The following is a 15,353-nucleotide window of genomic DNA, read 5'->3' as shown; positions in this document are numbered from 1 at the left end:
TTTAGCATTTTAAAACCATAAGATGGAGAGATAATAAGATGCACATTACTTTGATGTGTTCGCTAGCGATCAAAAGGTTAGTTGATCATTCTTAAAATTATATGCATAATAATAAACCAAGGAATAAGGAGTATTCTCAACATATTTCAAGTTCACAGCCTTGAAACAAAAAGAGCTGTCATGGCTTTGGCCCAAAACAATAAATGTAATTTTAAACTGGCAACTAAATATTTTTATATTCTCCGACATAATTTTTTTGTATGTTTATGTTAATTTAAAAATTACTCAGTTGCATATAGAGATATGACTAAAAAAACTTTATTTATTTCCAAAGCTACTATGAATATTAATTATTTTAAATAATAAATAATAATAAATACTTCATTTCCCAAGCTACTATGAGAGGAGGAGTTACAATTTTAAGGAGAAAATACCATTTAAAAGTGTTCTATCTTAAAAAAGAGTACTCCCAGCTGAAAACTATTTACTCCTACCATTCTCTGTTGTAAGATAGGTACAGCTTAAGGTAACACAGCTTCAATTGATTGCTAGTGTCATTTTGCTAATTACATCCATATTTGCTACATATTATTTCATATTACTTTGCATACTTGTTATTATCACCTGCCTTTTGATAAATTACAAACTTATTTTGTCAGCATAACTCATAAAATTTGTTGTCTAAAATGCCCAAAAAAGACTTTAAGGAATTTTTGGTCGAGAAGAAACAAAATATCAGCCACCAGAGTAGTTTTATACCTCCATGTGAATTTTATTATATCATGTTCATGTACACTGGGAATGATCCTTTTCTTTGCTGCAGATTGTATATATGGTTGTAAAAGTTCGAAAAAGAAATTATCAGCTGCGTCTAATGATAACTGTATCAACTATTCTCTATTTATGAAGTATTGCCGACCAGACTTAACCTAGGTTTTTTAATACCCTTCCTAAATCTGGATTGGGTCTGGTCGGCAAAAGAGAATGGTTGATACAGTTTTTGATAGGGGACGCTCTAGACTGATCAGTTTAAAGGTAAGGTTGAAAAGATTTCTTTTTTTTTTTTATCTACAATATGAATTACACCTTCACAAAAAAATTAGCATTTGTCTCCAGACTCCTTCCTAACATGATGCTTGCACTATCATATGAGACTCCGATACAGTTTGAGCTGCACTCGAAAGAGAGTATCTTTTATTGTATTGACAAGTATATAACTCTTAATATTAACATTTTCTTTAAACCCAATAAGATTTTTACGGATTTGAAGCTGACATGCAACCCATCTAATACACCACAAGATTTCTTTATAAGATGAAGTGCATTCTTAAACGTTCTTTTTTAAATTATCTTATAAAAAATTGATCTTTTTTAAATTATCAAAAAGTTAAACGTGTCACCCAGAATTAAAACAAGTTTAAAACAAGTTTAAAACAAGTTAAGCCATGATGATTAGCAATTTGTTTTGGAAGTTTTGATGCAAGTACATATATCATTGAACTACCCTTTAGCTGCAGGATTTTTTCAAAAAAGTAAAAAATTAATTTGATGAAAATTGCAATTTTTTAATTGATTTTGTGACTGATGAAATTCAAGTTCTTGTCTTGCAAGTGTACGTTCTACATCTACTAATAAAAACATTTTTCCTGTTAAAATTTTGTTAACATGGTGAAATTAAAAAAATGTTACTTTGGCCATTTTAATGAAATTAAAAAAATGTTACTTTGGCCATTTTCCACAAATGAATTAACAGGATTCGTTTATGCATTCATTTACCGCTATAAATCAATATTTTCTGGGACTGCTTACAATTCTTACAAATCTCAACTTACAAACCTAAGCTACTGTCTGACTATTTGCTGTCAACTCCTTTTCCTTGAGAGGAGGTGTTACAGCCACATACACACCACTTTTTCTAAGATCGCCCCTGGTAATAAATAGTGAAAGACGAAAAAACTAAAATTGCCCAAAAGGTTTTTTGTTGGCCACGATTTTTGCTTTTGGCCCAGGGTCTCCAACTACCTAAAGGCAGGCCTGTCTAAAATTTGTTAGAGTTATTTTTAAACGAGTTTTACAAACCATTAGTTTTACTAATATCATATACATTTTTAGTTTACAATAAAACCTAATTACACAAGGTTTTTCATTAGTAAAATGTATAAAAATAATCGGGAAAAATTACTCAGCAACGTGAAATTAATGGACGTAAAAAACCTCGTCAAACCTGTCTGATAACTGCTAGTAGGATAAATACAAGTTATACTTTAATTTAATCTTATATAATAAACAATATTTACAAAACTTTTCAACGAGTTTCCAATATTTTTGGACTGCTAACAGCGATCGATTTGATGATAAGAATTGCGTCGTTATAACATTTCTTTTCTTTTAGAAAACAATGTTCCATTTACATCTTCTTATATTATTTTTGTAATCAATGTGACTAAAGAGCAGAGGAATCTAGAACAATTTTAGAAGCTTTATTCAAAGTTAAGCAATAGTATCCGAATACACATCAGACGAAAAAAGATCTTTTCTCTTGGAAAGATACCTAAAAAATAAAATTCGGTCAGACACTCAACTACTTATGTTAAATCTATTACAATAATCAAGATTAAATCATGAAAAATTCACATGGAATCAATAACTCTCAGATACGTAATAATTAAAGAAAATAACATACTCTAAGAAATTTGCCACACACTTCAGAAATATATTAATTTTTACTTCTTCAATATTTGCCACAGCAAGCAAAACCGGGAGTTTAACTGAAACAAATTCAATATCACATATTTCATAAATATTCTTAAACAGCAGATGAACTAAAAATAAAAGATTCCTATGTGAAGTATTAAAAAAACCAAAAAAAAAAAAAAAACCAAAAAACATTCTATGGTCGAAGTCTGAAATTTGAAGACCGAAATTATCATCAAAATATTGTTTTGCTTCACAGAAAACAAATTTTTATGTGGGTTAAAAAAAAAAAAAAGCTGCGCATCATGACATTTTATCGAAATACCAGTCATGAAATCAGTGATAGGTAAACACTAAACTGTAAACAGATGAAAAAGTTCATCTGTTACATGATGAGGCTATACTTTTACGTAATTGCATAAGCATTAAATTATATAAAAGCTAAACACTCTTGTGTAGTTACAAAGAGTACTAACACTTAGCGTCGTTGCGCCACTGATTAAAACACTCACCAAATAGACGCAACAGATGCTCAACACCGTATATATCAGCAGGGGAATCACCATTGGGCATTATGGGATAAGGCATAAAAGTACCTTCACTCTCAATTGGTTTTAAAGTGCTGATATTCTTAACATAAAAGAAAAAGATGAAACAAAAAGGACGTACTATGTAATCATATTACTTATTACCAATAAAAACAGACTTGCCGTAACAATGAGAATTTGAGTTTCTTTCCGCTTAGTTTACTTACTCAACTTTGTTTATTCATTTAATGGAGTCTCATAAATTTAAAATGTGAACAACACGATAACATTAAAAAATAAATGAATCAGAGAATCTTTATTACTTTTTTTGATTTAGCATCATTTGTTATTGATTTTGGTGAATAACAAACTGTTAAGACATTTTCCACGGTCTCTTCAGAACTTTTTCGACTTCGAGCAGATCGACGAAACTGATCTGAAATACAGAAATCATTAGCCTTGTCATCTTCTTCGTCAGCATAGATTTATTTTGTTAAAGTGAAAATTAAAAGCTTATTATACTCCAAATGTTTCAATGGAGAACAAAATAAAATTTCGAATAATCAAACTGAATGTTTAGAATAGTATGATATTATTTTTTTACAGTTTAACTGAAATAAGCATGTTGTTTATGATCACCTAAGCCATCAACAGGGGATTTTATTTTAAGTCATGGCAATCTAATTTAAAAGCAACAAATATATATACTTACTTATTATACAAGCATAAAAAAAATGCTTATATTTATTACATCAGCAAAAAAATATGTGTTTATTATAATAGCAATATACATATATACTTTCTTTTGCTGCAATGTGTAGCATTTTGATGAAATTTCTACTAAATTTTAAATAATTTATGAAATATTAAAACAAAAACTAAGAAACATAAAAATAATTTTTAAACATTTCAAGGTTACAAAGGAAAATGAGATATAAAAAAAATATTGCTCTTGACTGCTACTATACTAAATATTTCATATGTATTGAGTCTCAAAATAAACAGTTGTCAAACTTATTTTCTAGAAACATCAATTCTCTGGATGCCATTGATTTACATTTCAACAAGAATATTTCTTTAGTTTGTAAAGCTAAATCATCAACTACTGCTTTTAAATTTGCCAAATGCATTAATGTCTGATTGTTTTTATAACATACATTAAAAAGCTGCCTGCATTCTTTTTAATGATCTTGAACTTTTTTATTGTCATTGATATCAGAACACTCTTAGTTGATGGTGCGAGGACTGAGAACAGGCTGGTTAAGATTTTCTGAGCAGTGATTGAACTTATGTGGGCTAATTTCCATTAGAGGCAGTCAGTAGTAAAATTGGTAATTTTAAAGAAATCTAATTTTCCTATGACTTAACTCTGTTATCCAACAGTAGATCTTGGATAACAGTGCTCAAACAATTGCCTAACAAAGCCAAAAAACTGCCACAAATAAGTGATTGGCTATTGTGCATTGTAACAGTTGCACATGTAACAGTTATAAGTTAATGAATTAGATTTTTTTGTTCTGAATAATAAAACACTAGGATTTCAAGTATTTTTATAAACCTTATATGTTCAATTTTAAGGATTTGCTCCAGCTAAAAGCTTTGGGTGCTAAAAGCTCCAGTTAATAGCTTTGGGTGCTTTTTTGATGGATAGATTTTACATACTTTTTTAAAAGTCTTTTAAAAGTAATTGTATAAAAATTTTAAAACTTTCATTTACACATTTGAAAAGGATAATAATATAAATTTTTATTTTCAAAAATATAATAAACATAGGTTTTCAATTTCAAAAAGAACTGTGCATTTAAAAACATTTTGATTTTAACTTTAGGAATATGTTAATGTTTAACAAAGATGCTGGATAGGTTTTAGTTTAATTCGAACAGCCTGATCCTTTAAGTCTAAACTTAAAAGATCCACCTGTATGAATAAAACTAAAACTTATTTAACATCTTTATTGAGTGACATCGAAAAAAAGCACCAGGTTAACTTTTTGCTGGCAAGCAAAGAAAAAAACCCATTTATTGGTGAAAACAATTAGTAGCAGTTATGCCTTGGTCAGCACAGTCTCCTGATTTAAACTCAATAAAAAGTGTTTGGTCTATAATGAACAAAAAACTGCAGGATTGTAGACCAACAGAACTGTTTAAAATTCTTTAACCATTGGAATGCATTTTGAGTTGACTTGCTAACAAAACTTATAATGTGCCTTTGAGATGTGCATAAGTTATAAAAGGAAGTGGATGGTTGGTTGATAGGATGGTTGATCAAATATTAAAACTGCTAAAAAGTAAAACTTTAAAAATATTTTACAATTCTTACCTTAGATTTTTTAATATTGTATACATTACAATCATAATTGTCTTATATTACTTACCTACATTAAATAAATAAGCTTAAAATGCTTTTTCTTGTTTCTTTTTTTTTTTTTTAAAAAAAATTAGCTTAGCTTTTCTTTTGCACCCCACTGTATAAAAAAATTTAGAATATGTATTGCACATTACATAAAAATCTAAAATAAAAACCTGTCTTTGCAACATCATTGTTTTGAACCCCTTTAATAATTTCATTAGTAAAACTGTCATCATCACAACTAGATGCCTTAGCTCGAGACCTTTGCATAGCCTTGTTTGGGATTTCTAATAAAGAATTAGGGCTACCAACAACTTTAGTGTGAGTTGAGTATGAATCTAACGAAGCTAACTTTCTACGAGATCTACAGGAGGCAAGTGATATAGAGTTTGTGTCAGCTGATTTTCTTTCTCTTTTTGATCTTTGACCTTCAACAGTGTTTTCTTCTTCACTTGGCAAAGACTGAAATCGATTACGTTTGAAATTTCTATTTTGAGAAAAACTACCTGATTGCAGAATATTGATTGGTTTTTTCTCACGAGAGCTTTTCCTTGTGGTTATGATTTCACCTGAATTTTTTGAGCAACTTGACATTTCAGATAAGGGCATATTGTTTTCTAGCTCATCAATTTCTGGAGTTTTCATTTTAGGAGTACTATCAGCTGAATTATCTTTAGTGGAAATGTTGCAATCCAAATTGTTGTGTTCCGGAAAATATTTATAATACTGTTCTCTTTCAAAATTGTATAGCAGAAGAGTTGACAAAAAAAAATTGAAATATGTATTCAATCCCTCAATGACCTCGCCAATAATTTTTAGACTAAATGAAAAACAAGATTACAGCACAAAGAAGAATATAAAAAACATAAAGAAGATAGTGTAAAAGCATTTAACAAATTAAAAGGTAATAAAAAAAAAAAAAAATAAATAAAATCTATAAAAATTTTAATTCAAAAGTTTAACTATAATTAAAAAAAACTTTTCATGTCATGAAATATTAATATCAGCAAAAAGAAAAATAAAATTTCTAAAGAAATAAAATTTCTAACTTTAAGAAAGTTTTCTAGAAGACTAAAAAAAAAGCCAAGGTGATCTTTAAAAATTATTTCAATAAAATGATAAAACTAAAAAAGATAATGTCAATAATTTACCTTAACAATCTACCATCATACATTTTTGGACATTCATTACACTGTTTTAAATAATCGTTTAAGATCTGCGTTACACAAGGTTTCCGAGGTAAAATAATGAGCTCAAATAAAAATATAAAGTATGCATAAATAAAGCAACTGAAAGAAAAGAGAAAAAATATTGAAGAACACCACATTCTTGTTCAATTATACACATCAACTAGTATAATAATCATATTGTGCATTCATTAATTTAAAACTTTTAAATCATTAAAAAAACTTGCACAAAAATTCAGGCACCATTTTCAACTGCTTACATAAAAATGGCCTAAACTGCAAATTATATAGCTCCCACATCGCATGTATACAGTTCAAATGTAAACTTAAATTAGCGTAACAAAAAAACGCAACTGAACATCCATAATAATAAAGGTGGATCAATACAATACACAAACTATTACATAAACCTTACCTTTTTTTTCCGTTGAATACAGTAACAATCATCTTCTAAGTGAGTTGCAAGAACTTTAGGAATATCAAGTGAAACAAGTGGAATTTGAAACAATTTTGAATCTTCCTGGCAGTAATTTAAATTAATGTGGTTATTAAATTTGGAAATCTTATTAAAAAAGTTCTCCCTGAATATCATAAAAAAAAAAAAAAAAAAAAAAAATGCTGAAAATAAACAAACTGCACACACTTAAGAAAATGAACAATAAACCTCTTTCTTCAACGATTTCCCTTCATCTTCGCTACTTTTTTCACCTTCACACTCACTTCTTTTAGGTCTGCGTTTTCGAAGCCTAAAGTGTTAAACATGACTTAGAACTACAACAAATATATAAAATTGTAATCTACATAATAATAATATAGTAACACATAAAAATCCAACTTTTTTTCAGCAGAATGAAGCATTTTAAATGATACTTCAATGATAAAATAAGATTTTATCATGGAAAAGATTTTTTTAACTTAGTGAAAAGAAAAAAGAGGAAATATTTTTCGAAAAATTAACTTTACAACTGCTGTTAACATTTATATAAGCTTATATTTCTTTCTCAAGTTTCTAAAGTATAACAAACTTTAAGAAATACTTTACTAAGTTTTCTTCCTTTCTTACAGCATTCTTACAAAATTTACTTGCCAACAAACAAAAAAGCATCTTAAAATATTAACATTTTAAATTTTTCTATAAAATTTTTAACATTTTCAGCCTTGATAAGAAAACTAAATGAAGTAAAAGAAAAATTGCTATAAAAAGAACCTAACTGTACTGCTTTCTTGAAGAGTTGACTCTGTAGTCCACGACTGTTCTCATTAATTGTCAGAATTTGATCCTCTAGTACCCACCTATCCCAACTATTAATACATACATATAAATAAATACATATATGCCCAACTATTAACAAATGAATACACAAAAAAGCACAACAGTTTTTAACAACCAGTTTAAGTGTGTTAAATTAAACAGAATTTTCTAATTCACTGTAGCACCAGAAATAGGAGAGCGTTAAACTAAGCTGGTTGAAAAATTAATCTCAATTCAAGAAGGTCTCTTGTTATTCAAATTAATCACCTTTTATTCCACCCTTGAAAATGGACATAATACTCTGAAACAAGCTTTCCTTGGTCATCTTTAGTTTGATCAATATCAATAATCTAAAAAAAAATAATTAATATATGAAAGAAAAAGTCCAACAGAATAAATTCTAAAAATAGCAGGAAATTGTTGGAGTTTTTGCTTAGTGATATAAAACCATTTAGCATTAAATATGAATTAGCCGCTTCCTAAAAGTAAAACATAGTTAAACTATCAGAGCCAACTCAAGAAAGTAAGGGAGTCTTTACAATTTAAAATCTTACAACAACAGTACAACTAAATTTCAATAAAAAAAATGTTTACCTTGGCTTCATATAAAACTCTTGCTTTAAGAGGATCAGGTTCATAACAAAGCACTAAATCATTGACAGAAAACATTTCTTTGCTTTCTTTTTCTAGTGGCTTACTTAAATCTGCCATTTTATCACTATTTAAGTAAATAAATAAAATAAAAATATAAGTAGCAAAGTAACATAAAATGTTGTTTACAGTTAATTATAAATTTTAGTTATTTGATTTTTAAATTATTGTTTCTGAACCTTTCAAAAGACACAAATTATTGTTTCTCATAGATATAAGTTAAACATAACAAAGTAAAAGCTTCTGCAATTACAAAATTGTGTAAGTTTCCACTCATTATAAAAATAACTTGTTTATACTTAAAAATACCACTGAAATTTGACAAAACTTGCATTATCTTTTATCAAAGATTTGTAAATTTAAAAAAAAAAACAATAAAAAAAGGTTTTGAAACATAAAAATATTAATGTTAAACCATTCTATTACAATTTCTATTACAAACCCTTTTTTCCAAAAAAGCCCTTATTGTCAAAGTTTACTACAAATTACTTCCTTAAGCCCCGGCTTGCAAAAAAGTCCCTCATTTGACTGCATGTTGCATTGACACACATTGGACATCTTAACAATAGCTGTTTAGAACATGTTTCTTCTGAATGTATGTGACTACGGACTAAATCTGCTAATGCTCTGACAAAAATGCTGTTATCGTTCATTGCTGCAGATCTTCGTATATTTTCAACACCTATTTCTTTAGCAAGTTCATCAGCATATTCAAGATCTAACTCATGCAGAGTCTCAATATGGTCTGATGTAAATGCAATTGGTACTAATAAAATATTTTTTCTACCATTTTTCACCAATCCTTTTATTGAGTCATCTGTCTGTGGCCCTAACCAAGGCAGTGGACCAACCTTTGACTGCCAGCATAACCTAAACTGATTTTGAAATTTCAACATTTCCATTACACGATGCACTGTTGCAGCTACCTCTTGTGGGTAAGGATCTCCACGATTCACAACACTCATTGGTAGTGAATGTGCAGAAAATAGGATTACAACATCATCTCTTACTTCTGCTGGAAATTTTTCTAATTCTTGAACAATAGTTTGCGAAAATGCTTTTATTAAACCATGATGAGTAGGCCACCTATCTATAACAGTCCACTCAATATCTGATGGAACATTGAGTTTTTTATAATAACGATAGATTGCATTTAAACTGCTACCAGTTGTTGAGCAAGAGTATTGTGGATACTGTGTAAAAGCAATTGCTCTTTTTATTCCATCTCTTTCCATTTCACTTAGAGTGTGTTCAGTTAATGGATCTGCATACCTAAATCCAATGTAAAGTTTATGAGGAGCAGTTTCTGGGGACATTTTGTCTAACAATTTTATAAGAGCTTGTCCCTGAATTTCAGTCCACTTTCTGATTGGGGAACCACCTCCTATTTTACGGTATTGTTCAACAATCTTAGGAGTTCTTCTTGCAGCTATAATAGGAGCTATTTGTTTTTGAGCAGGCAAAGGAATAAGATCCTTGTCATGGAATAATCTACTCAAAAATGATCCAACTTCATCCAATGTAGAAGGTCCACCCATATTCAACATCATTATTCCAGTTTTAGGAGCTTGAGAGATTGATGACAACTTACCATGTGGAACTAATGACTTTACAGCATTATAGTTAGATTTTATTTTTAGTTGTTGGAAAATAAAGGACATTTTCTAAACAAATTAAATATATGTGTATATTTATGTGAATGTAACCCCATGCATTTTAGAAACAGATTTTTAAGTTGTTGACACATCCTGTTAACAATTTACAACATTTTGGTTAACTACCATTGCTTAATGACTTAACTTAAGAATTAAGCAGGTAATTATATAAAAAAAAAGGCTAATAGATGGTAAAATAACTTTTAGTATAGGTATATGAGCATAAATACATTTCTACAATAGAAGTATAGCAAACTTTACGAATGTAAACTATAATAAATGTATTATGTATTTGGCTTTAAATAATCTATCCTACAATTTGCATAACCATGAGAAAATAAAACAGAGGTTTTAAATTTTCCCTTAATTCAAGCCTAACCTAACTAACCTCCTTAATGCAATTCTAAAAAATAAAATTATTCTGGAGAGCACCTTTAAATTTAAACTGTTTAATTTATTGGACGCTATAAGATAGGTTTTAACTAACACAAACATAGCACATAATCTTTTAAAACATCAGTTAGGTTTTTTCTAACGGAATATAGATAATTGAAATTTTAAAATTTTGATGTACTTAATCCATTTTTATAAAAAAAAAAAAAAGCTAGTTAGGTTTGTTCTGCATTTAAGGGGGCGAAATTATAACCTAATTTGATTGAAGCAGTTAAAACTGACAGCTTAAAAAATTACACTTAATTAAACAATTAAAACTTTAGCAATTTATTATCAAGAAGGAAAAAAAGGATGAAACTATTACACAGATGAATGGCAAGAAAAGAAGAGAAACACGGAATATAAAGAAAACTTTTTATAAAATATGCATTACATATGCATAATAAGAGGCTATTAACATTGAAAGATAAATTAATGTTACCTTGTATTTTTTATTTGTCGCTACTGTCACTAAGCACAAATAAAAAATACAAGGTTACAATTTCTCTTTCAATGTTAATTGGCACATAAAATTTAACAACAAAACCCCACGGATAAAAAATCCCCGATACAAAAACCCGCGAAAAGTGATATTAAAAAATGAACATATTTCAGCAAACAATGTTTTTTTTGGTATGTTTATGAGATTAAAAAAATGTAATTGTAAAAAAGGTCATTCATATTGTTTCCATATTTGAATATTGTTGGTTTTAGACCGTAAAGTAGTGTACTTTAGCATTCTAGGTTATAAAATAATAAAGCTCGTAGAATTCCTTTTTGTCCGCACAGTGGTCGTTTTTTCCTTAAACTGCGCTAGTTCGAAAAATGTTTTAAAAATATATTTAATTTCATTTTTGTGCTAAAAAAAATCAAAAATAAACATTTTTACCATTTTTAAGAATTTAAACAATTTCCAATCTTCATTTGAAAATTTATTTTAAACTTTATAACGATTATTAAAATGTTAAAAATATTCGGAATATTCAATATTTTAAATTTTAGGTTTAGAATTTATCCATTTTATCTCTTAATTTTTCAATCACTTTATCTCTAATTTTTGTTTGCAGCCAATATTTTTCAGCAAATTTACGTTTTTTGTACAAAACTTTTTTCAAAGTAGTTTACAACTTGTGTGAGTAACATTTTGCTTTCGCTATTTAAATTAAACTAGTGATTATGATTTTATCAATTTAGTTAACTCATCGGACTTTCTATTCTTTTAACATTTTCCCAGTTTTTATAAAGTTTTTGAAACCAAGATTTTTTCTTCCATATTTGGCCGTAAAGCATTTCCTTAGCAGTGTGACCCGGTATAGCAGTCTAAAGTTAATCCCGTCAATAAATACTCCCGGAGTATTTATTTCCTAGGAAATATGTACTCCGGGAGTATTTTTATCCTAGGAAATAATTACTCACGGGAGTAATTATTTCCTGGGATAAAAATACTCCCCCAGGATATAAGTACTCCCCTAAAGTTGAATTTTGAAATATATAAATATAACACTGAATTTGAGGTGGCGCGTCGCATCTCTCTAATGCGTACTGATTAAATAATTTTAAGCGTATCAACATTGGTTAAAAAACAGATGGTTTTTACAGTATTTTTACATTGAAAAGAGGTTGCATCTTTTATTATTTTACTTCCTTTAAAGTTTTCAAAAATATTATAAAAATACCGTGGCACCTCCAAATTTTATCAAGAGGATATTTTTTCTTTCTACTTGTACCGTTTTTTTTGGTAATCGGCTTTAATCGGCATTTTATTGGGTTTCCCATGGTTAATTTTTTATTTTTATTTTAAACAGTTATATCTTGTAGTATTTAGAATCCTTATGATTCCTTGGGATTATCATGAGAAAATCCCTTATTAAAAATTTCTTCCTAATTTTTCTTTTCTAAAAAAATGCTAATACTGGAACCCAGCACTATTTTTGGCCTGCGGTTTTGGTACAAAAAAATAATTAATAGATAAAAGTAATTATTTACAGTTTATAAAGTTTTACAGTTGTAATTATTGTGTTTGAATACAATATTTATAAACAAAAAAAATTCTTTTGAGGAAAAGGTAAAAGATGCTGAGACTTTAAACATGATAACAAGTGTCCCCGCATTTTCAATACATCAAAGTTCGTTTCCATAGGTGATTTACCTGCTAATAATTCGGCTGCAAAGGCAACAGCAAACAATCCACAATTAAAATCATCTGTTTGTTTTTGTACAGGCAGAAAAGTTATAAGTAAGTCTTCATTACTATTAACATTGTTTTTATATAAAGACTGAACACATTTCAAAGAAACAGGATTCAGTGAATCATAAAGACTATCACAAATATTGACTCTTCCATTAGAACAAAATGTAAGAAACCAATGGCATGAACCATTATGCATAAGTTGAATATGTTCAGTATTGACTGGCTGGTATGGATTATTTGAACATTTTTGAGAACTTAGTACAGATTGGAATTCTGCATTTGGTCCTAGCTGTTTACAAATAAGCATTTGGGCAGCATCCATGATGTTGTCATTTAGCCACGAATTATGAGACAACAAAATCTGTTTATCTTCATTTTTAAGATGATAAAGATTTGGAAAATTTAACCATAGTTTTTGAGGTTTTAAAGCCTTTTTTGAGTCAACTGAATTGATTATTTGATGTGATTTCCAAAATGTTTGTTCAACTGTAAACCATGAATGTTTTTCTGCACAAATGATAATCCATGCAGATTTCCATTTTTCATTATTGACAATATTGTTCAAGCAAGCTGCAACTCCACTAAAAGATCCAAATATTTTTAATAACTTTTGAATACTTACTTTTATTCTATTGTTCCGTTGCATTAAACTTGAGAGTTCGTGATCTTGAAATTTAAGGAAAATACGCGGAAGAAGAAACTTTTTTTTTTGTTGCAAAATGTTTTTAAATCTCTTACAGGTATGATACAACGATTGATATGTTTCCGTAACAATAATGGATGTTTTCACTGCACTAATCAATATCATTTCAACAACTTCGTCAGGTAACATGCACCATAAACTTGTAACGTTTTAACACAAGAACTCAACATATCATTATATAATGACTTTTTATTTTTATCAATGTATGGCTTAAGTAAAGTAACGTTGTATTTTTTCTTTAGAGTAGTATTTTTTTGGTTAACCAAAGTGCACAAGTTTTTTTTAGAAATTGAATGTACTGTATATGGACCAAGCCATTTAAATGAAAATTTTCCTCCTTTTCTATCTATCCTTTTTTGATTTAAAAGAACTTTATCATTAATTCCAATCAAATGAGGTGCTTGATGGCGTTTATTATAATCTTTCTGCTGTTTATTTTGAGCAGTTTGAATGTTTTTGAATGCGGTATGGTAAACTTTTTCTCGTAAAGAAATAAAAGAAGTAAGAACTGCATCAAAAGTTTCTCTGTCAAAACTTTCAATGTCATGCTTTTTAATATCAACCATTCCGTATTTAACATCTACAGGTAAAGTGGGTTCTCGATTATATAATAGAAAAAATGGTGAATATTTTGTTGAAGTGTGCTTGCTAACACGATGTGCAAATAAAATTCCTTCAATAATGTAGGGCCATTCTACAGCTTTTTCATCAAGAACTTTAACTAATGCTTCTTTTATAGTTCTATTCTGACGCTCACATAAGCCATTAGATTGGGGATGGTAAGCAGAAGTTACCCTTTGCTCAGTCATTGCATGCAATTTTTTGCTGACTTCATTTACAAACTCTCTTCCTTGATCATTAATTTGTATTTTAATGCACCCGTGTCGACAGGTTACTTCATATAAAAAGAGTGCAATTGAATCAGCAGTTTTGTTTTTAAGAGGTTTAGCTTCTGACCATTTTGTGAAATAGTCTATACAGACAACTAAATGTTTAAAACCATCAACCTCTGGCAAATTACAAACATCAATTCCAACTTGTTCCATTGCTTTACTTACAATTGGAATGGAATGCAGTTCTGTTGAAGAACTTATTATTCTACCATGTTTTTGACATTGATCACACTTTTGAATAAACTTTTCTACGTCGAATTTAATATTGTGCCAGTAAAACCTGCTAAAGATTTTGTGATGAGTTGCATCTCTTCCACGGTGCGAGGCCATTGCTTTTGCTTTGACTAAGACCAAAATGAATGTCAGATATTATCTTTTGCTGAAAATGAATGTCAGATATTAATTTTCACTAAATGAATGTCAGATATTAATTTTCACTAAGACCAAAATGAATGTCAGATATTATCTTTTGCTGTTGATCTTTACAAGCAACGACTAACTTTTTGCTACGGTATAGTAATTGTCCAGATAAAATGCGAAAATTTTTGCAAGCTTTTCGAAAATTAGATTTCTTTCCTTTATCAGCTTTAATTTCTAGAGGATAAACTTTTTCTTTAAGGTACTTTTCAATTGCAACAAAATCAACATGTCTCGCCATTTTTTATTTTAAGTGTGTGTAAAATTTACTTTCGATATTGAAGGAACAATTTTACGACAAGCGATGCATCGCAATGTCTTCAAATCCTTTTTCAGCCTTGATATACTACTAAGTTCACTTGGTTTTTAATAAGTTTAAGAACTTAACTATAACATAATACT

General features: G+C 28.8%; 2 protein-coding genes across 3 annotated transcripts; both read right to left on the bottom strand.

The window, feature by feature from the left end:
* Window positions 1–2,262: 2,262 nt before the first annotated feature.
* On the bottom strand, window positions 2,263–8,868 carry LOC145194555 (uncharacterized). Of its 2 annotated transcripts, XM_090078911.1 has the most exons (11): window positions 8,604–8,868; window positions 8,277–8,359; window positions 7,970–8,059; window positions 7,422–7,503; window positions 7,173–7,277; window positions 6,722–6,822; window positions 5,744–6,390; window positions 3,545–3,657; window positions 3,207–3,324; window positions 2,684–2,768; window positions 2,263–2,551 (listed from the first exon to the last, which is right to left on the bottom strand). In XM_090078911.1, the coding sequence occupies exons 1-11, from the start codon at window positions 8,718–8,720 to the stop codon at window positions 2,491–2,493; spliced, it is 1,602 nt and encodes a 533-aa protein (XP_089935037.1). In that variant the 5' UTR covers window positions 8,721–8,868; the 3' UTR covers window positions 2,263–2,490. The 2 variants fall into 2 exon arrangements, with proteins under 2 accessions (XP_089935037.1, XP_089935038.1); XM_090078912.1 differs by lacking the exon at window positions 3,207–3,324.
* Window positions 8,860–10,359, bottom strand: LOC145188918 (ferrochelatase, mitochondrial-like). The gene has a single exon (XM_080065432.2). The coding sequence runs from the start codon at window positions 10,319–10,321 to the stop codon at window positions 9,146–9,148; it is 1,176 nt and encodes a 391-aa protein (XP_079921558.2). The 5' UTR covers window positions 10,322–10,359; the 3' UTR covers window positions 8,860–9,145.
* Window positions 10,360–15,353: the final 4,994 nt, after the last annotated feature.

The sequence above is a fragment of the Hydra viridissima genome, unplaced genomic scaffold (assembly GCF_058129835.1).
Source record: "Hydra viridissima isolate aposymbiotic clone 2 unplaced genomic scaffold, HvirCarnegie_v1 scaffold_2, whole genome shotgun sequence".
Taxonomy (NCBI): Eukaryota; Metazoa; Cnidaria; class Hydrozoa; order Anthoathecata; family Hydridae; genus Hydra; species Hydra viridissima.
Note: the sequence above shows the minus strand (reverse complement) of the source record. Positions and strands in the feature narration are given on the sequence as shown.